The 23,608-nt window shown below is 44.4% G+C and overlaps 1 protein-coding gene across 1 annotated transcript in view; it reads right to left on the bottom strand.

Moving 5' to 3' along the window:
• Positions 1-276: 276 nt before the first annotated feature.
• Positions 277-23,608, bottom strand: part of SPARC (secreted protein, acidic, cysteine-rich (osteonectin)) — a 30,852-nt gene continuing 7,520 nt past the window's right edge. Inside the window, exons 2-10 of the mRNA XM_015415288.1 lie at positions 12,748-12,817; positions 11,286-11,339; positions 10,290-10,374; positions 7,449-7,570; positions 5,277-5,397; positions 3,893-4,026; positions 3,317-3,465; positions 1,960-2,108; positions 277-1,079 (exon numbers count right to left, since the gene is read on the bottom strand). Coding sequence (XP_015270774.1) covers positions 1,051-1,079; positions 1,960-2,108; positions 3,317-3,465; positions 3,893-4,026; positions 5,277-5,397; positions 7,449-7,570; positions 10,290-10,374; positions 11,286-11,339; positions 12,748-12,804 — 900 coding nt within the window. The 5' untranslated portion in view covers positions 12,805-12,817 and the 3' untranslated portion in view covers positions 277-1,050. The remainder of the gene's footprint in view (positions 1,080-1,959; positions 2,109-3,316; positions 3,466-3,892; positions 4,027-5,276; positions 5,398-7,448; positions 7,571-10,289; positions 10,375-11,285; positions 11,340-12,747; positions 12,818-23,608) is intronic.

Consider the following 23,608-nt stretch of genomic DNA (forward strand, 5'->3'; position numbering starts at 1 on the left):
TGGTTATTTCAGAAAAGACCTGGATACGAAGGGAAGACCAAAATCACACCAGCAGAAAGGCTGAAGTGCAGTTGATCATCAACCTTTTAACACAGCCATTAATCAATTGAGAAATCTGATATAAGTATACATAAACTGCCTTTCTGTTTTTTATACCTGTACACCAGTTTGGTTGAATGCATAATATGGGGAAATTTGTTTTTGTCCCTTCATATGTTTCTCAGATACAAATGAATCAGAGCAGGAAGACCAAGTAAACAAACCACCACCAAACAGAGATCAGCACCAAATCTAATTTTTAAAGCAAAGGAAGTACAGCAATGAAGAATACATCAGTCAGTGTCAATGAAGCAGGTAGCATTTTTAACGTTTTATTTTAGAGGGGGGTTGTACAGGACTGTTTTTTCATACATCTCGATTGCTCTCTCTCTCACTCTTGTTAATCGTTCCTTTGGTGCGAGCATGTGTTCAATCCTATTACATTCAAAAGGCATGGAATTTATAAAATTGCCCTTCTTGATTTTGCAGGCTTCTTTCACTGCCCTCTCTCTCCATCCTACTAGTGAATACAATCCAGGTCATCTAAACTTCTCATGAACAGTTGGCTTTGGAAAGCCCAATCTCCCAGCATACTTTTTGGTACACCTTCCCTTACTCGCCTTCTAGAAATTAGGGAGTTAATGGTCTGGAATACTTTAGCCTGAGAGTTAAATAGGCAAAACCATATTAAGGATAAAAAAGAAACCAGGAAATGAACAGGTCAGAAGAAGATGTAGACAGCTTTAGAACAGAAACAGATTTGTTTCTGTACTGATGTGATCAAATCAAAGGCCTGACAGAAACACACAGGCGTGAGCAGGGTAATCTAGTGGTATAGATTAGGCTACTAACAACAAATTTCTGTCTCTTTTTTTAGCACCGTTAATATATAAGTTTAGATCTATATTAGCACCTTGTCCCCAGTAAAACAAACAGACAAAAAACCCCAAACGGTTAAAAAAATGAAAGAAAACGTGGAGTTGTTGGTAACAGATGAGGAAGCTGCTGAATTTAGATCACAAGATCCTTGTCAATATCCTCTGCAAAAAAAAAAAGAGAAGAGATCACATATAAGAACAGAGTTGCCAATTTATGCATGAATCCAGTCAATTTTAGTGTGGCTCCCTGGCAAACTTTTCTAAAAAAAATTATGAGCAAATAAGTACAGAACAGTCACAGAAAAGCACCCACCCCCCCCCACACAGGCTAATGCATAAGAAAGAAGCGAGCGCTTTGCTGACTTACACAGAACAATTAGGTTGATGTATTGATTAACTAACTGTAATATTGTACCGGTCCTCCATTGGAGACGTCAAGGTGGCACACAGAGAGTTACCTGCAGATCTCCTATCCAGGCACTGATGAAGCCCAGAGCTAGACCTGATTAACTTCAGGAAGGCTGCTGCATCGTTTGCTTTTCGACCCTACTTTGACTATGTGAAGATGTTTACAGTGAAATCCTCGGTGGAAATACTCCTGTCTGAGCCCATGGAAATCAGTGGCTGAAGTTAAGCAGTTCTGGCTCTGTAAACTTCCTGGAAGGAAGACTGCCTGGGAATCAAATATAAGCTGCTCTGAACTTCTCAGAGCAAGAATGGGATACAGGTAAATGATATAATAACCAGAGTATCAAGAGAACCACCACTAATTCTAGAGCAGAGCAAGAATGGGATACAGGTAAATGATATAATAACTACTTAGAGTATCAAGAGAACCACCACTAATTGTAGAGTGTTGTTGTAACCAATGCTTATCAAGAGTATTGCCAGAAATCAGTCATTGATATAGTTTCTGCTCTTGGCACACAGCCCTGATGCTTGTGGTTAGCTAGAGTCATCATGAGATATCCGGGGTTAGTGGCTGCATTTTTCTCTAGCATCTTCTCAGCTGTGGTTTACTAAGGATCATCACGGCACTTACTCTCCTTAATGCCGAAGCAGCTGGCCCATTCCTCCAGGGCAATGTACTTGTCGCCATCTAGATCACAAGCCTCAAAGAAGCGAGTGGTGCAGTGTTCCATGGGGATGAGAGGAGCTCTCAGTGGAGCCAGCTCAGTATGGGACAGGTACCTGAAAGAGACGACAAGATGATCACAATACCTAGAATGTGCCACAAGGTTCAGTGTAAAAAATTCCTTCCTTCCCATTGTTCAAAATGATTGCCTAAGTGAGTTGGAGCAGGATGACCCTTGAAGGCACTTGCAGGATGATCTCATTGCACCAGTCTGCCACTTCCACCAATTTATACTCTTTGTTTAAAGACTGGGGTAGTTCCCATGTCTATTCAATGGGAAGTGCTGTGTTTGGGAAGTGCTGTGTTTGCTAGATCTGCGGCCCTATCAAAACAACGAGCACATGAATGGTGAGTTCAGTCTATGCTCCATCCATCCATCCATCCATGGCAGCAATTTGAGCCACTGGTGGTTCCCACTTTTCATCTACTCCCTGTCTCCTCCTTGTGGCTAATGGCAAGTTCTTCCTTCTCGCAAGATCCTGACTCATATGTTACAAGAGCTGCATGAATGCTGGTTCTTTATGGCTGTAATTCACACTACTCAGTAATGTATGAAATGAGGGAACTACATGGGAGGAATGAATTATTTCAGAATATCCCACATTAATACCATTAGTTCCAATGTGGAGGATGGGGAAACTGGTGTAGGAATTTTGAACACCTGAAGCTGCCTCATACCAAGTCAGACAATTGTTCTGTTATGGTCTGTATTGTCTACTCTGACTGGCAGCAGCTCTCCAAAGTCTAAAGGTAAAGGTCTTTCACATCACCTACTACCTGATCCTTATTTAACCAGAGATGCTGGGGACTGAACTAGATCTGAAGTACATTATCATTATGGCAACTTAAGATAAAACTGATGAGTCATGGCAGGAGATTGGTGGAACCATTTTTGGACTCAACCCTCCCAGGTCCCTAAGTATTCATTTAGCCACTGGTCTGTCCATTCTTGTTCAGGGCTAATCTAAATGGAGGTGAATTATTTGCCAGAGCTTATCTGAGGTCAGGGGAAAGAGGAGGAGATTGTATTTATACCCCGCCCTTCACTAACCAAAGCAGTCTCAGAGCGGCTTACAATCTCCTTTCCCTTCCCCTCCCCTCCCCACAACACAAACCCTGTGAGGTAGGTGAGGCTGAGAGAGCTCTTTCAAGGACTGCTCCTGAGAGAACAGCTCCGAAAGAACTGTGACTGATCCAAAGTCACCCAGCTGGCTGCATGTGGAGGAGTGGAACCTCTCCTTTTTACTACCATGCAGGTACATACCCATCAACGGGATGCTGGTCAAGCTGGCCAAACTGCCAGTGCACAGGGAAGATGTACATGTTGTAGTTCTTTTCAAAGTCACGTGCCAGCAGCTCCACAGGGTGGTCACCGGCTTCCAGGCGCTTTTCATTCTCATGGATCTTCTTCACCTGTCCAGCAAGATAAAACTTCCATTTTTAAACCATCTGCAACAAGCAGTTGTACTTTTGCTCCTGGAAAAAAATAATAATCCTGGAATAGGCCAGAAAGAGCACCAGAAGTAGGCTGTACTATAAAAACCATTGGCAGAAATATGTAGAATGAGATTTGATGCGTGCCTTGCTCTCCCAAGACAAGTCTCTCTCTGGAATCACTAGCAGAATGCCTTTTTGTGCACTGGAAAGGTTTACACGGGTGACAATGTCTATGGGAAGGATTTATAAATGTGTAGGCAGTAATATGGTCAGTGTAGGTCTTGGTGAGATCTGGGTCAGTAGATCTTGACCTTGAATGTTTTCGATGCATGGGTGACCCCCCCCCCCCGTTCTGTGGACAAAGTAAGCTGTGAGTGTGTGCTTATATGCTGCTGTTGCTTACCCTGAGTTTCTGCTTCTCAGTCAGCAGGTTGTTGTTTTCGTCACGTTCATACAAGGTGACCAGTACGTTCTTCAGCCAGTCACGCATACGCAGAGGGAATTCACCCAGCTCAGCATCATGGCAGTCAGGAATGACTGAAATCCAACCAGATGTCAGTTAGTCCCCATAGTAATCTCACAACACCTACTAGACAAGTGCTTCTACCTTGACCTGCTTAGAGAGTTTGCTATGCTCTTCCTTGGGTCATGTAGCAACATATGGCTGCCTTCCACAGCAGTTTTCATAAGTTCCTAGTTTTGCTTTTTTAATGAAGCAATGTCATTCAAGGCCATGTACTGACTTTTTGTATTCCTAAACAATCAGAGTAGACTTTAAGATTAGGTTTAGACAACTACAGCATGTTGATCGATCCAGATTCAGCTTCTCCCACAAACAGCAGAATATAACATTCCTGGCGAGAGCAAAAGAATACCAGCTCCCTTAATCTGTGGACAAGCCTTGGACTTCCATTAAATTGAGCACATTTTGAGCAAATGTTTCATGTATACCATACACACATGTAGCCAAGCACTGATGGTGAAAGCACAAAGTTTCTCTGACTCAGTCACTAATCACTAACTTGGAACTCCTTTTTAAAACTCATATCGGTTGAACTGGACTTGTGGTTGGCCACCACTGTCTAAAGACTGGGGGGGTTTACAGTGCAATTCTACACAGAGCTACTTCAGTCTTAAGGCAATTGAAGTTAATTAAGTGGCGTTACTGTGTAGGACTGCAGCGAATCTGTTCATTGCAGAAGCTTCTTTTTGCTTTAAAACTTGAGACTTTATGAAGCTGAAAATTGGGGAGGGGCTGTGTGCATGACTCAGTGCTAGATTATCTGATCAGCATGCAGAAGTTTCAAGGTTCAGTCCCTGGCATCTTCAGTTAGAAGGATCAGTTAGGATGTGATGTGAAGGACTTCTGCCTGAGACTCTGGAGAATTAAGTCCAGTCTGAGCAGATAATATTGACATTGATGGACCGAAGATCTGATTCGGTATAAGGCAGCTTCATGTATTCAGAATATCCTGCCAATGCCAAGTACAGTAGAGCCACGTGGACTATATAGCCTGTGTTCTGACCTGGTGTAACTCTATGCCCCGAGCTCAGAATTTTGCCTGGGAGTCCTGTTTGTGATTCATTCAACATGTTTTTCTACTATACCCATACTTGGAGAGTGTGTTATTTATGCAGGACAGCTATAGTTGAACCATGATGAACAAGAAATCATCACAGCCACTGTGTGTTCCACAAACATATGGAGCTACTTAGCAACAAAGCAGGGAGAAAACTGGAAAATGCTTGCTAATTATAAAAGCAATCTCCTACGGATGAAAACTTACGTTTGCAAGGTCCAATGTAGTCCAGGTGGAGTTTATGTCCCTTCTTGGTTCCCTCCAAAGTGCATTTGGTGGCAAAGAAGTGGCAGGAGGTTTCATAGGTCTTGTTGTCAGTACCACATACCTTTGCAAAAAGAGTAGTTGCATTAGAAATGAGAAAGTGCTCAAATGTAGTAAAGATCAATTTTTTACAGAGATCACAGAAGAAGGCTATTGATACATGTCTGTACTACTTCTCTACAGCCAAAGTGACACTCAAAGCAGTCCACACCATTCAAAAACATTTAAAATAAGTTTCCAAAAAGCAGCACTCACAAATACGCATTTAAAAAGCAATCAACAATTGTTGACATTTTAAAAACATGAACATCAAATCAAAGCAGAACTTTCAGACAGCACTGAAGAGCCAGCCCTGGCCAAGGACAAGAACACCAAGAAAGAAGTGGCCATTCACACTTCTGATGGAAGCATATTCTAAGTGTGGGCAGCACTACAAAGAAGCCATCACTCTCCTGTGAGGTCACAGAGTTATACCTTCTCTGTACTGGTGCCCCACACTCTAGAGATCTATCTCATTTCCCTCTTTAAGGAAATGAGCGGTGGCTCAAGTGGTTAAGACGCTGAACTGCAGGCTGTGGAAGGTCGGTAGTTCAGCAGTTCGAGGCCTGAGTTGCCGCATGACGGAGTGAGCTCCCGTCTCTAGCTCCAGCTCCTGCCAACCTAGCAGTTCGAAAGCAAGAAACTGCAAGTAGATAAATAGGTACCACTTCGGTGGGAAGGTAACAGCGTTCCGTGCGCGTTGGTGTTTAGTCATGCTGGCCACATGACCACGGAAACATCTTCGGACAGCGCTGGCTCTTCGGCTTTGAAATGGAGATGAGCACCGCAACCCTAGAGTCGGTCTCGACTGGCTTTCGAGCAAGGGAACCTTTACCTTTACCTTTTTAAATCCCATTCAGAACTGGTGAAACCAGCCATTCTTGAGACCCATTGTCATCAATGTGTCTTGTCTGGATTAAGTCTGTACTAGTTAGCCCAAAACCTCCTCTAAGCATTCATTTCAGCTTCTGGATTTGATGAAAAAGAGAAATGTGGGGTATTATCAGTAATCACATTGCAGGCTGATCTTTCCCAGAAATTGTATATAGGTGAAAAAGGACCTCTGGGACAAGATGAAAACCTTGTATTATCCTATAGGACAAAGTCTAGGGTGCACAGTAAACACTGCTACACACTATCACTGACCGGTCATGTAGGAGCAGAACCAGGCCACGCACTGCCTCTCATGCCACTGTCATTTGCCTCAGGAGATTACAAGGATTTGATGGTGTATTATATCAAAAACCACCAAAGGGTCTAGAAGAATATGCAGAGTTAGAGTGTCTGCCATCTCTAGATACAGAGCTAGGGCAACCAATGCTAATGTTACTCTGAAACCTGACTAGTGTATGCCCAGAAAATACACATCCAAGAATTCCTGGAGCTTTTTGATTACCAGGCTCAAGAAATGAGCCTCTCTACTTGGATCCAGGGAGGGCATCTTCATAAACAGACAACCCTCCTCCAGGAATCTGTTTACCACAGCTGCCAGCAACGTAGATTACCCAGGCTGTACAGATTTCACTAGTCAAGACTGGCAACAGCGAAGAGAAGAACTGCAGTCTTCAGATTGCCAAGGGCCTTATCCACTACTTCGATCAGCGTGCATTCTCCCTCAGCCAAATATGTCCTGTTTTGATTGCTGTAGTCTTTACTCGTGGACATCACCAAGATGAACTACCTTTAGAGCCATGACCAAGGACTTGTGTGTATGTTTTCTGGAGTGGCATGGTCTACCATCCTGCAATTGCTCCCAGTAGCATCTGAAATTTCTCTTCATATGGTTAGGGTGGATAATGTGGTTACATACCAAAATTGGGAGTAGGATAGGCATTGCTCTTTTGGTTAAGAAACAAACAAACATGATTCTCACCCTAACTATATTGGTATAAATTGCAGATATTACTGGGAGCAACCTCAAAATAGCAGCATCCACCTGCTCTGTGTAACAGAAACATAGAACCGGAGAGCTCCATAGACAAGTAGTCACTGTTCTCCAAGCTTCAGTTTCTGACTCCTTGCTGTATTGCCCTGGGTTCACTCATCTTTGTTTTGAACAATCAAGTCTCTCCTCACCTTCTCAAAGACTGCAGTGCTGGGTGGGCAGTTGGAAGGATTCTGGCACACACACATAGGGTTATTTTCTTCGTCCACTTCACAGACTTTGCCGTGCTTGCAGTGGTGGTTCTGGCAGGGGTCTAAGTGGGATCAGAAAGACAAGGTGAGCACTGATCATGGAGATATGTACTCGGCCTGTTCATAAACATCAGTGTCCAAAATATCCAGCTCAGCGTTTGCTTGGCTCATCAGATGAAGGCTATACCGACAAGAATGTTTATATAGTAAGACATGATGCATTATTTTGAGTATGTTACAGGCTAAGGTAATAAGAAAATGACCAGAACTCCTGCATCTGGTAGGCAAATTCAATTATAAATGGCAGAAATTCAACCATGTGTCTAATGTACTTAACATTTTTGCCATTCAATTGACCAGTGAATCCTAAGAAGTGGGTAATCGTGAAAAAAAGTTCATGGCTGAAATTTTCATTGACCTCAGAGGAAGTATGCCCTGCCTCACCTGTTCTCTCTACTCTCCCTTCAACTGAGAAATCTCCCCCTTGCAGTTTAAAGGCTCCTACAGAAGACATGTGGTCTCTGAAGACAATGGCCTCTGTTCTCTGCCAGTGTGGCGTAGTGGTTAAGAGTAGATAACTCTAATCTAGAGAACCGGGTTTGATTCCCCGCCCCTCCACATGAAGCCAGCTGGGTGACCTTGGGTCAGTCATAGTTCTCTCAGAGCTCTCTCAGCCCCACCTACCTCACAGGATGTCTGTTGTGGGGAGAGCAGGGGTCATTTCCTGTGGGAGCACACAGGAGTGGAGCTCCAGGGGGTGGGCACATGCAACAAGCCCCGCTCCCTGCTCCCAGCAACCCTCAGTTGGGCCACAAGGAGGAAGAAGCAGCCAAGTAAGTTGCAGAGCCCCCCCCCCGCCTTCAGGTACAAGCTCTCCCTCCTCTGTGAGGGTAGATCTGCGCGTTCCCCCTAGGGTTGCCAAGTCCTTACCTGTTGCAGAGCGGGGGAGTCCAGTCTTGGTCTGGGAGTCTATGCGCGCGCACGAAGCGTGCACATGCCACAATTACATCACTTGGAAATGACGCAATCACGTCGGGCACGTTGGGGGCGGGGCCACAATCATCCAAGGGGAAACCATAGAGTTTTCTCTCGGATGATTGTGGCCCCGACCCCAACATGCCCAACGTGATTGCGTCACTTCCGGGTGACGTGCTGACGCCGGGCATGTCATGTGCTTTGGGGGTGGGGTTCCCCTCTCCCTCCTCTGTGAGGACAGATCTGCATGTTCCCCCCCTCCCAATAGCTAGCAATCCAAAACAGTCCAGAGGAGCCTGAGTGGAGGATGTTGCCTTCTGACACACTTCTGGTGATGTCAGGGGGTGTGGCGTATGCTAATGAGTTATGCTAATGAGAGCCTGCACCTCTTTTTTTACGAAATTACCCCTGGGGGAGAGGAAGGGAAGGTGATTGTAAGCTGCTCTGGGACTTCTTTGGGTAGTGAAAAGCAGGGTATAAAAACCAACTCTCCTCCTCCTCCTCTCTGCTGCCAGGGTTCCACAGAAGCATGAGGATAATATTTATGAATAGTCCTTGTCCCCAGTTGGTTTTGATTAATCATTTCAACTCCTCAATATTGTCTGTTCGAAACCTCTTCTAAGACAGGGAATGACTGGGGTGTCTTGAGAATTCAACAACATGACTCCACAAAAGAATAAAATAGGTCAATCATGGGGTACAAAATAAAAGGTTATAGCATAGTCCTGGAGAGAAGCTACCATGCAATTTCATAACTAACTAATTTGTTATGCCATCAGACAACAAGACAGTAACCCAGCACAGCTTAGGCTATACCAGGACTAGCCAGAAGGTGCCAAGTTCAGCCTCTGTCATCTCTAGTTATGAGAAAAGGATCAGGTGCTAGGTGGTATGAATGACCTCTACTTGAAACCTCAAAGAGCCTCTATCAGTCACAGCGGGCAACAACTGACCTTAATAGACCAATGGTCTGATTTAGTGTAAGGCAGGTTCATGTGTTCATGGCTAACTCGTTCTCCACACAATGTCCTGGTGGGAAGCTTTCCTTGCACACCATGTAAGATCACATGTCAGGAGTGCCTTATTCCATACAGAGAATGCCTGCCCTCAACAGACATGTAACTTTTCCTTTCAGAAAGCCCTGTACCATGTAATCACACACATCTTCTTTCAGCTCCTCTTTGAAATTATGTGATTTCCCCCCTCTCTAGAACACCTCTTTGTACATTGCATGGTGACCATTGCTAGCTTTGGCTCCCCAAGATCTGTTCCTGGTATAATGCAAGCATTTGTTCCACACACATAATATGTTTACACATACCCTTTTTTCTTTTTTAAGACAAACTTTCATATGTAAGAGCAGACTGGGATATTATTCTTTTAATTATATATCATAACCCTCCTTGAGCCATGTAGGAAAATAGGATTCAAAGGTTTTAATGATTAATTAATACATAATAATATAACAAACAAACAAACAAAACAGCACTGGAGCAAGCTGAGCCAAGGGGCCCCTGCAGTGCTGCAGAATCTGCTGGGCTTGGATCTAGGCCTCAATGATGATGGCAATGGGTGAAGGCTTGTTGAAAGGCCTACACTCACTGCCATCATCATCATGGCTTGGGTCTGAGGCAAGCTGACCAAATTGTGCTGCCAGCCCTGCAGGGACTCCTTGGCTCAGCTTGCTTCTGGCTGCCAGCAGCCTTCTGTAGCAGAGGCCCACATGATCAGTCTACGCGGATCATGTGTGAATTGGCTTTTTGCTTTTGAGCAGCAGGGCTTGGTATTCAATGTTAAACCACTTACGTTCAGAAACCACCTCCTCCACATCCACAGCAGGCTCTTCAAATTCGCCCACCTCCACCTGAACTGGGTTAACGCCTACAGGCTCCTGAGCAGACAAATGGAAAAACATCCGTTAGAACTGCGCTCTTGTCGGCCACTGACTTCTGCAACCTGGATACCAAATCCATAAATGCACATCGTCATTAGTAAAAGCCCAGGAAGGTCAGAGCCAGGGAAATGTTTCAGCTCTTAGTTGCTACTGGCAACTTTTAATTATCACTAGAGCTAATTTTCCTGAAAGCTAACACTGAATCTTGCCACTCCTCCTCCTCTCCTACAGATTGTTGCATGGGGGGGGGGGACTGTGTTTGGCTTCGAGGAATTTTCCCACTGCAGCTTCTTTCCTTGTTCTATACAGGGAAACAGGGTAATGGAAAGTATGGGGAGTGGATAGGGTTGCCAAGTCTCACCTCGTTCCGGAGTGGGGGACTCCCGGGTTGATCCCGGAGCGCGCGCCGCATCCATGTCACCGGGAAGTGACGTGACGATGCTGGGCACGGGGCCACGACCATCCGAGGGAAAACCATAGACATGCACGTCGGGGTGGAGTTCCCCCCGGGGCCTGATCCGCCGGCGGCGGGGAACGGGCCTCTAGGGCGGGGGTTTCCCCGCCCCCCGGGGGGACTTGGCAAGCCTAGGAGTGGATGGAGGGAGGGAATGGGACCTAACTACAATTTGATGCAGACCCTGTTGTCTCATGAATATGAGAACAAATTCCCCCCCCCCCCGGAGAGATCGAGAGGAAAGACAAAAAGAAGCCGGCCCCGTGTCTGCTGCCAGCAGAGCCAAAAGACTCTGGTTATTCTTATGTCAAGTTTGCAAACTCTTTCTTTCTGGTCAAAGGGATGAGGACTGAATTTGACAATTGATCATCAGGACCAATTATGTTGGCATGGCATGCACGGATAATTTTGCATGTCAGAAATGAAAGGGAGTCAGTGTTGCGTAATATCATACCTCTGTTACAGGCTCTTCTGCCACTACATACATATCTTCTGATGCATCCTCCTGCTGCAAGGAAGAGAAAAGGAGGTAAGGCACGGATGCTCCCCATTCTCCTGCACCACCAGTTCCTTCTTTTCCACTCCCTGCTCCAGCTTCGGACTCATGCGCACAAGCATCCTTTCTGGCCCGACCCAAGCCCATGAATTATTTGGGCCTGCCACAGCCACCCTCTCTGGAGGGAAGCAGTGGACTTTTAAAATAATGCTCCCCTTTGCCTCTGTAGGAACCAAAAAGGACCTGTGGTAGATGGGAGTTAGTGAGGTCCTTATGTCACTTTGGTTTGGAATGTGGCCTTACTGTGTCTCAGGCCTTACAGTGGACGGCACTCAAGTACCCTAGATCAGACTTACTATGAACATCATAACATAGCCGAAAAGCACATTCTGACCACTGCCTGTTTGACAAGCTGGCTCTTGGATCTAGCACTCAAAGGTTGCCACTTTTTATTTCCTGACAGAGATCCTGGACTTTTAGAAGATGGTGGGGCATGCAGAAAGTCAACTATCTTTTCCCCTAGGCTGTATCCATTGGCTTTCTGCCTATTGCTCAATAGCTTGTGTTATTCAGCCTCAGTTACGAACCAAAGTGAGCCACATCAGACAGTTTCCAGTCTCTGAGCCATACATCAATCCCCTCCCTCCCCCACTGCTGTTTGCATTGCTTCATTCCCAGCCTGCCTGACTGCAGAGGTGATCCTGAGGGGCTTCTTCCCATGAAGCCATCCGGAGCAGTGTTTGTGTGTGAAATGTCTTTCTTCTCCTGTGTGTTTGGAGGTTACTATACTCATGGGCAAATGTAGAGTGAACCACAGTCTTTAGAACTGGTCTCTTCAGAATTCAAGCAGCTCACATACATGCCTGCCTAGTAAAGGTAAAGGTTCCCTTGCTCGAAAGCCAGTCGAATCCGACTCTAGGGTTGTGGTGCTCATCTCTGTTTCAAAGCCGAAGAGCCAGCGCTGTCCGAAGACGTCTCCGTGGTCATGTGGCCGGCATGACTAAACACCAAGGCACACGGAACGCTGTTACCTTCCCACCGAAGTGGTCCCTATTTATCTACTTGCAATTTCTTGCTTTCGAACTGCTAGGTTGGCAGGAGCTGGAACTAGAGATGGGAGCTCACTCCGTCATGCGGCACCCGGGTCTCGAACTGCTGAACTACTGACCTTCCACAGCCTGCAGTTCAGCGTCTTAACCACTTGAGCCACCGCAGCTCCCATGCCTGCCTACTGCTGCATAAATTGGGCATCACACTGTGAACATTTCCTGTAACTTTCCTACAAGTAAGGTCCCAAAGTGACAACTCTATCATATATTTGTGCCCAGAAACTTCTACTTTCATAAGATCTGCAAATGCTGCTGCTGTGGACAGAAACAATGGAAATCCATTGTAAGAAAGAGATACTTCTATTACTTACCGGTGCGGCCAGGGCTTTCCCTGCCAGGCAGAGGAGGAAGAAAATCCAAGCCTGCATCTTTCAATGAAGTCTGCATATGCAGAGGGGAGAAAAAAAGATGACTTAAATTACTGGAAATAACGGATTATAGATTTTATTTTACTTTATTTTGTGCTATATTTTTAATGAAAACTATGGCTGTTATCATGCAATAGTCAGGATACTATTAGAATTGTTATCTGTTTCTAAGGTATCAACTGGCATCAAGCTTTTCACAACGATTAGCATCCTTAAAGACTCCCCCTCAAACAAAGTAACTGAAATGATTTAAAAGCTGGAATCTGTGCCTAACAACTCATGTACAAACCCCACAGAAGACAACTGGTGGCCAGATTATACCCAGAATCACCTCCTCTGGACCCTGTACCAGTGCTTTTAAATGCATGATGCTGTTGATAAAGACTGAAGTCCTAAACAGGCCTGCTTAGTGCCTCTATGGATCCTGCTGTGCCTCCCACTCAGTTCCTCAATTGGTCCTCTCTTGTTACCCTGCTGTGCCTAGCAGGACTCCAATTTTGTCCCACAGCAAGCAGACAATAAAAAATGGGGGAAATGGAATATTTAAAGTTGTAGGAACCATCTCCAGCAAAAGATCTGGCAGTCCTATTTGTACCCTTCAGTATATCGTTTATAATCTTATCTCTGCTAATGCAAATAGTAATACTTGCCTCAGGCCCCTGCCACACGGCAGGGGAAAAGCTCTTTAAAGCGCGGCTTTTAAAAGCCGCGCCAACGTTGATACGGCTCGGCGGGATCCCACGGATCCCCCGGCCGAGCCGCCTTTTCTCCCCGGTGCGATCAAACGCCAGAGAGAAAAGACGGCTCTAACCGGGAGCCGGCCGATCTGCGCATGTCGGAGCATGCGCAGTTCGGCTCCGGCCCGGGCTTGAGCCGGCGCAAAGACGCGCCGGCGATCAGACGCCCGGGAAGAGGCGCCTCATCCATTTGAACCACCGAGGTAGGTGGTTCACTTTGAGGCGCATTTTCCCGGGAAAGGGACAGTTCGGCCACGGAAGCAAGACGCTTCCCAGATGTTGTGGTGTGATCGCGCCGGTTTGATCCGGCCCCAAACTGTCCCGTTCCCGGGCCAAATCGCCTCGTGTGAACGGGGCCTCAGTGAGCTTGGAAAGGTATAGAATCATAGAACCACTGAGTTGGAAGGGACCTCCAGGGTCATCTAGTCCAGCCCCCTGCACAATTCAGGAAATTCATAAATACTTCCCCCCTACACCACTGTCAGGTACAACTGACAGTGTAACTCAGTTTAGGATTGTACTGTTAATTACAGCACCCTGCTGTGGACCTTCGGGGGAGCAAGGAGAAATAAAGGTTCCCAAGTAAGCTTCCTCCAATTGGTTATATTTACAAGTATATTTTACCTGAAGAACGTAATGCAGAAATGAACAGAACAGAAATTGAGAGAAGAACTTAGAGATCTTGAAGAGATGAAAAGAAAGCCACAATATTATTAAGCTTTATTCTTATGAGGAGGGGATTAGTTTACATGACTTTAAAGAGAAACTATTCCCCACCCCCACCCCCTTTGTGGAATCTACATTTTCACAAATCTCCTTTGAAATGCCATGCAATTCAGTATGTAATGGCTAGTCTTTCAACACCAGACAGAAGAATGTTGCAGCTGCAGGAAAAATTAGACTGCTATAGCTGGGAGAGTATGAAAAGAGCAATCCTGTCTCTACTTGCAGAAGATCCCAAGCGTAGAAAAGGATGTGGTGTTTATAGGTGAGGGACTATAATATGTATCTGCATTTATACTGCTTTTAACCTGTGGCAGGAAAAAAAGGATGGTCCCTGAGTTGCAAGGTTTTGGCCCACAAAGGTCGTGTTCAGACGGGTCTTTACATCTGACCCAGGCACGAATGCCTGGTGGATTTAAAGGGAACGATCAGACAGCAACATCTGGGAAAGGTGCTGCTTCCGTGATCAGTCTGTTTGCCCCACCAGGGAGCCATACTTAAAAGATACCAGTGAAAGTCTGGTGCTATTGCTTGCTGACGGACCAATGATGGACTTTCCTCCATCTGATCATTCCAGCGCGCATTCAGCCAGTCGGGATGGTCTGCTCCAGACCATCCTGAACGGCCACCATTTATTTTTTTTTAAACTCCAAGCGATACGTGCATAAACACATGATAGCCGCAGAGCTCCACTTAAGCATTCAGAATAATTTCATGTTGGCCTGTTAAATTAATGAACCTCGTTAATTGAAATTGGACCTCGAGGGAGGACAACGTAGGTCTTTCCCCAAGTAAAGTAGTCCCTCCACTGACACAGATCTCGGGACTCAAGGCTCTGGTCATGAACCTGAAGTAAGGTTGGCAACTTTCTCTTCTCTACCATATCTAATGTAAACCCATGTAAGGTGCTATAAACTGTGGGGGAGAAAAAAATAATACTTGTTATGCCTGGCAAGAATCTGTATGTATGGCAGAGGTTAGACACTGCTGAAAAAACCTAAGCTAGTCTTCTTATGCTGTAAAATGACAAATGTAGTCTATATGAGTTGCCTTGACTATCTGCAAAGCCACTCATAGAGTATTGATATGCTGATGCTTACTGTAATGGAATCACAACCAGACCAAATATCATGGGAGCAGCAAATGCCTCCACAACAGCTCAGGCAGCATCTACTGTTCATTAATCACTTCCTGCTTTGAACAGGGAAGGGACATCCGTAAGAATATCAAACAGGTGTGCAGAGATGAACTTGATAATCTTCCAGAAATGGCAGTGTTGTACTCATAGTAGCAGATTTGTGTGGCTGAGCATGAAGACAGCTTCAGGGCTCTTTTTGTAGATAAAGCCCAGCAAGAACTCATTAGCATAATAGCCCACACCCAACAGCAGAAACTCATTGGCATATTAGGCCACACCCATGACAGCACAGCTCATTGGCATATTAGGCCACACCCACATGTTACAAGAAGTGTGCTCATCCAGCCACACCCACCTTTTGCTTCTTATTCTGCTTACCTTGTTTGTTATCAAAACCCAGGGCTATTTTGTAGCAGGAACTCCTTTGCATGTTAGGCCACACACCCCTAATGTAGCCAGTCCTAATGAGTTTCTGCTGTTGGGTGTGGCCTATTATGCTAATGAGTTCCTGCTAGGCGTGGCCAACTTGGAAGCCAGCCGGAACTTCGTTCCTGTGCACTGTGCGTTCCTGCCCAAAAATAGCCCTGGCTGTAATATAAAAACACAGCTGGTAATGAATTCTTCAGCTGCAATAGGCTTTCTCTTTGTTATCATAACTGAAATCGGTAATGATCAATCAAATGTTCATGCAGCTGTCAGTCTTGCGGATTCTCTCCCTGGCTTCTACAGCAAACATGAAGAAACATATTTTTCAGAGCTTGACCCTGGACAAAAAAGGCAGGTTTGCATGGAATGCAAAGAGAGCACTTCCAAGATGGTTCTGCTGCTTTAACAAAAAACCCTGTCTTTCATTTTGCCATCCCCTGCTGTTGGTTGCGATTGAGGATGAAGTATTAGTAGTTCTCTAGCTGCCTGTGAAGTTCCACAAACACACAAGATGGATGAGCAACATGGGGACAGCTAGATTTGAGTCCAGTAGCACCTTAGGCACTAACAAGGTTTTCGGGGTATGAGCTTTTGAGAGTTAAGCTCCCTTCATCAGATACGGTCACAGAGAATGGGGGAAATCTAATAAAAATGAAAATATCCTTAAATACAGGGCTCTAAGGCTATGCTGAATGTTAGAGTTCTGAGATCACCAAACATTATAGACATATTTCCATTAGGCTTAGCCTCAAACAATGCAAAAAAATATTTCGCTGAATAATTGCTGCTTAAGAAAAAAGAAGTGTGATATTTGAGCTTCAAACCCTGTCTTTTTATGTTGAAAATCAAGTTAGCTCAGAAGAAAAGCAAGATTCAACACAGATTGCAATCCAATGGATCCTTTCTTGGAGCGAAGCCTTGTTGGACTTAGTGGAGCTGACTTCTAAATAAATATGCATAGGATTGTGCAGTCACTCACCCGAAGCTGCGGTCTGCTGTTAAATGTGAAAAGTCACAAAACAGTTGACACACAAGTATCGAATTTTGAACTCCAAATTACCAATTCAAAATTTGAAATGCCAATATGTATAAGCATATTTGAAATATGAAAACGTGGATGATTTTTTTCTGCCAACATTCAATATGTTTCAGATTGAATATAAATGTTTCTTTTGCTGTTTCTATGCCAGATTGCAGTAGAATTTGTTTTAATGGATTTTTCACCTAAAATGATGGATCTCAAATAAACGTTTGATGCCTGAATTTTCCAGGTATTTACATTCACACCTGCAGCGAACTTTACAAATACTTATCGTAAAACCAACTGGGAAAATATTCATGCTTCAGCCTCTGTATTTATCTGGAGGACCACCTGCTATTCTGTTCTTCAGTTTTTTTCTGCATAATGTACGTTTTTTTCATGTGACGGAAATATATATACCCATCTATATGGATCTTAATGGAATTCATGCAGTATGGTTTCCCACCAAATTATAAATGTGGTGGACATTTATAGCATTACAGATACTTTCTGGTTAGAAGCCCTGGATAGACACAGATAAAATGGGGAATCCATTTCCCTTGGACTTGGCTGCTGTCTAATGCATATAGCATGTTGCTCTGCCCCCCCCCCCACTCCAGTTCAGTACACGGAGTCCCTTCCTCTCTCCTTTATTTGCTCTGGAGGCTGCTGAAAGCATCCTCCATGGCTGCCAAGACCCAAAGCTGAGGTCAACAGCTCTTCCCCTTTCAAAGGCCATTTGGGTGTGTGTGTGTTTGTGTGTGTGTGTGGAAAAGTACAGCTGAATCTGGCTGCGTCCCTCGTCCCCGATTTATAAGGGCCTTTCTTGTGCTTTTCCTTTCAGAGCCTGTTGGCCTTGCTTTCTATTTACGTCCAGCGTAGATGTTCTCTGCATTGGTTTGCAGGTTTGAGTGGCGTGTCCAGGGGGTGTATTTTGAAACCAAGACTCCCCTCCCAACTGTCTGGACTGAGATCTCAGCAGCAGCCCCTGCCCCAGAGAACATCAGATTTCAAAAACTGGGTCTTCTGAGCTGTGGGTTTTGAGGCAATCTGACAACACGCCAGCAAATACTCAGAACTGCCACTGTTGTGTTTGGAGGTAGAAGCGACATGGCTAAACTCTCTGAGCAAACAAGGTTTGCATACATGTCTGTTGCCCGAGACAGGAAGAAGTGTTTATTTCAAAAACAAAATGCAAAGAAAAGCCTCATTAACCAATGTTTTAGAGCGCAGCTGCACAGAGGTTTTGGCTCCAATGCTGTCCAGCATGGCCCTTGACACTTTGCAATAAGATACTTGTCGTATAATGTGACCTCTTATAGTCAGGATCTGCTTCACAGCCATCAAGCAACTGCCTGTAAAAAAAATTACCTGACCTGAGGCAAGCCATCAAGGGAATTTCTGAGACGGGACTTAAGGCCCAACACATGTTTTTCAAGACTCTTTTTTTTCTGTTTGAAGTATCTTTGTCAGTACAACCTCCTTTTTCAAGCCACCACATTTCCTGTTCCAAAGAAATAAACTGAAAAACCAAAATATACTCTGTTTAAAGCTTAAAGACTTCTCTGTCTCAGGTTTAAAGTGGCACATCCTAAGTAAAGTTATATCCTTGGAAGCCTATTGACTTCAATGGATATACAGAGGTGTAACTCTGCTTAGGATGGCACTGCTAGTCACCTAGGGAAGCATATCTTCTAATAATGTTTAAATGACAATAATTCCAGATGGCAAACATTTACTGGTAAGCGGCAAAGTTACTGTCCCAGTGTGATCTACAGAAAAACTCAGGTGGGATAGCCGTTTTGGTCTGAAGCAGCAGAACAAAGTTTGAGTCCAGTGGCACCTTTAAGTTCAACAAAGTTTTATTCAATAAATCAACTTTGAATAAAACTTTGTTGGTCTTAAAGGTGCCACTGGACTCAAACTTTGTTCTGCTACAGAAAAATGGTCAGCTAGAGATTGCTACATGTGGTGATTTTGCTATCCAATTAGGATTCAATACTTTGCTTTAGATGAGATTTTTGAATTTTGCACTAAAAAGATTCTGAGTATGTGCAGAGTATCCTTTCCTTGGGAATAAATCACCATAGCTATTTCCCATTTGGAAATTCTGCATCAAAAGGCAGGGGAGGGCAGGGTATAAACTGAATAAAATAATAATAAAAAATGTTCTGCTGCCACCACCACTACCTGTAATGCTGTAACTACTTCTTCTTTATCAATGAATTTTTTTAATGCTACCAGGTTGTGATAAAAGAGTTTCCGCAGTAGTGGTGGCAGCCACACTGTTCACTGGAAGACCAAGCTTTGGATATCTCAAAAACTGAGATATTACTGATCAGCTTATTTTGTTTATATATTGTTAAGATGATTTGAATATAGTTTGCATGGAGTCATGTTAGGCCCTAGATTGAAGTCAATGTCACTTCTGGGTTAATGAAGAAGAAATCAGGGCCACAACAGCAGTAGCAGCAGAAAAGAAAAATCAAGGTATTGAAAAAAACTTTTTATTGTAATTCTTTCTTGATCTTACTTGCAGTGCACAAAATGCTTTAAAATTGTTCTCTCCTGGGTTAATGCCAAAAATAATGTCACTGGGCGGCAGCCGGAGACTGGGGGGCTGGAGGGCAGGAAGGGTTGCCAGGTCCCTTACCTTTTTTGGGGGGGGGAGTTGGTCCTGGTCCAGGACATTTGCATGCGCACATAGCAGGTGTGTCCTGCGATGACATCACCCGTAAGTGACGTCCTCATGCTAGGCACACCGCCAGTGGATGCTCTAGCATTCAGCTTGAAAATTCTATGATACCATAGAGTTTTCAGGTCGAATGCTAGAGTCTCCCCCCTGCGACGTGCCCAGCACGATGACGTCACCTCTGGGTAAAGTCATTGTGTCGGGTATGTCGGCCGAATTTGGGCACTTTGGGGGCGGGGTTCCCTACTTCAGTCAGTTTCTTATATTCTAATGCTCCCTCTAAGCTGTGGAGTCTTGTGAACAAAAATTCTACTTTGTGAGCTACTGGCATTAAAGTTGTGAGCGAGCGATTTGGCTTCTGCATAAATTAGTTTGCCCTGGAGCCATCCTTCCTGAGCTAAGACAAAAATGTGTGAGCTAGCTCACACTAACTCAGCTTAGAGGGAACACTGCATGGTAGCCAGAACTTTTTTTGCTTGTTAAATAAAGGGCTAACCTGTCATGAGTTAAGACAGAGCTTATTGTTTGAAATAATTATTGAATTATTAGGCAGGAATGGTTTGGGTTTTGTTATAAATATAACCAAACACACACACACAGAGCTTTTGCCGAGATAGCAACAAACTGCTTTCAAAGGTGACAGACAATATATACAACTTTCTCAAGTTCTTAATGCAGAGTATAGCATCCCCTTTGGCACAGTCTATTGTCAGCAGTGAAGGTAGGGGAAAGAAACAAAGAAACCAATATATCTACACCCAGAAATTTGGAACTCCAGGATGAAACTTGAGATCTCCAGCAACCTAGCTTACTTAAAATCCTATGTCATTCAAAAATTCAAAAGTAAAAGTCAGACATCATAAAGTAGTGGCCAAGCTAATTTCCTTCTTCCAGTGGCTGGAGAAAGGGAAACTTGGGGTGGTGGGGGGGAATACTTGAAATTTAGGCAAGGAAACAGAGATAGCCTGCTTTGAGCTGCAGATCTCCCTCTAGTGGTGACAACATCCATTCTCCTCACTGCCCCAAATTTCTGTCCACATAATGCCTGACCAGCTGTTCCTGCAGTGCACCACAGGCTCAAGTAAGAAATGTTTGAGCTGGCTGCTCTCATCACAACAACAGAAAAGCAACTGGCAGGAATAACTAGTTGGTGGTAGCATTTCTGATAGACAAAGCATTACATGGGGGGGGGTCGGTCCTATACGCTCCCATAAGGACCTGTCTACAGCCCCCATTCATGAGATCAGAAATTAGTATTGATCACAGAGTTCAGCATCCTGGAATTCCCAACTTTAATTTTTATCCCCCCCCCCCAAAAAAAGAGCCACATGACAAGGTCAAAAGTCTTTAAAACTGTGCTGCTGGCCTTAAACGTGTGTGAGCAATGCCCGTCTTGGCCGACTGACAAGGTTTCATTTGGTAAATGGATCGTGGTTCTGAAACTTTATCGTTTCTGGTATTAGTGGAAAAAATAGGCCAAATAGGGAAATCTATCCAAATTTCCTTAGTTCCTATAATGACATTGGTTCGTAGGTCAATTTTTCTTGCTGCAGAATTTGGACTGCCCAAGTGAAGAACTGTAATTTTTGAAGTACAAAAGCTCTGCCTATGTTGTAACAAGGTCATACTTTACGTCGGCTCTGTTCAGGGAGGGCAAGGCACTCCAGGGCTCCTGTTATAAGCTACTGGCATTAAAGCATTATTCCAATAACCTTTTTTTCTCCCCAAGAGAAAGCTAACCATTTGGTTAGATTTCATGTCATCCTTTATGCCTCCCCCCCCCCCCCCCGCCACAAAAATCAAACCCTGCAGATCTGCAGTGACCATGTAAACATCCTTTCAGCAAATATGGTTTTCAGCCAAGGTAGGGCTGAGCATTACAATAAAAGTCAAAGCCATATCTGTGGGGGTGGGGGAGACTTCCAGAACTATCCTCCTTCAGGAATATTCCAATCTCTATTTAAAGGGGGGAAAGTAAGCATCTAGAACTTCTAGAGAAAAATGTGAGGACATTATTCTACCCATTGGCTCAATACTACATATATTAGTTCCAAAGTGATGTTTATTAATATTTATTAAAATTGTACTTTATTATAAATTGGATATTTTAAAATACACTTACATGTTTCTATTTTATGTTTTCCTCTGATGACCCTCTAGTCTGTCCTTCCATGAAAAAAGCTGAGATAGCTAGCCATTATAAAATCAAGGAAGCCTTTGAAACCCCTGATGCCTTGTAAGGTTGGTTTAATAGGCTTTGCTTCTTCCTGGCTAGCTCTCTCCAGTGCCACTACAATACAAATTCTCTTCTCCTTAGGTTTAAGCCACTTCATGGTCTTGATCCATCCTATCTTTCATTCTGTTCTCTAATATGTGACCTTCTAGGGTTGCCAAGTTTATTTACCTTGGCAGCCAGGGAGCCTAGCCGGGCTCCGGGAGCTGTCGGTCGACATACGCGTGCACCGCCGGGACGTCACCGGAAGTGACATGCTACGTTGACATGTTGATGGCGTGGCCCCGATCGTCGGACAGCATTGGAGCCACACCCCCAACTTGATCATCGCCACACCCCCAACGTGATCGACGTGGTTGCATCACCTCTGGTGACGCAGCCATGCTGCGCTTCGTGGGGCGGAGTTCCCCCCGGGGCCCGATTCCGCGGCGGCCTCCAAAGCGGGGGTTTACTCGCCCCCCGCCCCCACTTGGCAGCCCTATGACCTTCACACCTCCAGGTTTACATCTATAGTTTGAGGACTCTTTTTAAACTGACTTCACCCACTCTTCAAGGCTGTCCATTATGCTTGGAATTCATTCCAGAAATAAAGCAAAAATGGCTTGAGTGATTAGTAATCTTAAAATGATGTTACCCTGTTTCTGTGTCTTCCATGGGCAATGGACATGGATTAAGTGGAGTAGTCTGGAATATATTATATATCTAACAGTGATGGGTGACCCTCTCATGTGGCTCAAAAATCCAGAAAAACATAAAGTTACTCCCAAAAATAGCCGGTTTAACCCCCCCCCCCCGCAAAAAGGAACCTGCCAGCATTTGTACATGCACAGACATGGCTTAAAAAGGAAGAAGTAGGGATTGCCCAAGGAGAGGAAAGAGAAACTGGTTGATTTTGTAGCTTTGGGAGGAGGAATTTAGGAGCCTTCAGGAGGGAGGAGGCAACTGGGAGATGAGGTAGATTGGGGAATGGGGAAGAACTAGTTCATCAGGCAGAGCAACAGGGAATGAAATGGGAGCCACCAGGAACCCCCCTTTTGTATGAAATAATGTTATGTGGTTGCATATTGAAAGCAACTCTTTCTATAAAACATGCATTCTGATCAACAGAGTCCCTATTATCTTTTCTCACTAAGGGCAACATTGCTTGCTGTGGCTTTCTGCATGACCCACTTTCTTTCCCATTCCCAGAGAAGACTAATTTTTACTTCTGGCTCATTAAACTATTACAGAGTTCCATTTTGTCTGTCATCCCCTTTGTTCGTGCTTCATCTTTTCTTCTGAAATTATTTGTTCCCCTGACATGTTCAAGTACACTATGCCCTTCTCCTTTGGTAACTGATCTAGTACTAGTTTTAGGGTCTACACATTTGCAACATAACATTCTCTTCCTACATATTTAAAAGGACTTTGGGGGAGCTTGGATTCCACTTCAAACTCTGTGGAAGACTGGCTGAATAGTTTTGTGAACTTCTCCTTTCTCTGCTTCTAGCTCTAATGATTGCAAAAGGTTGGCTGTGTTAGTCTGTAATAGCAAACTAAAGCAGAAGTTTACTTTCATGACAAACCAGTTCTTCAGATATGTGGATGAAAAATCATAATGGGAATTCTTATAGGGAACTATTAGCAGTTGCCTGATTCATGGGTCTCCCAAAGTGACCATACTACAATTAATCATCAATACGTTCACTTATACTGGGCCCTTTATTTCTGGAAGCACTTGTGCCCAATGATGCTGACTTCTGACACCAGCCCTACACTCTTTGTCAATACCTTCTGCCTCGAAGCCACTTTCAGTCACCATTGGGGAGGAAAGTGAAGTATAAATGAAATATAG

This window comes from Gekko japonicus, unplaced genomic scaffold, assembly GCF_001447785.1.
Source record: "Gekko japonicus isolate JY-2015 unplaced genomic scaffold, Gekko_japonicus_V1.1 scaffold509, whole genome shotgun sequence".
Taxonomy (NCBI): domain Eukaryota; kingdom Metazoa; phylum Chordata; class Lepidosauria; order Squamata; family Gekkonidae; genus Gekko; species Gekko japonicus.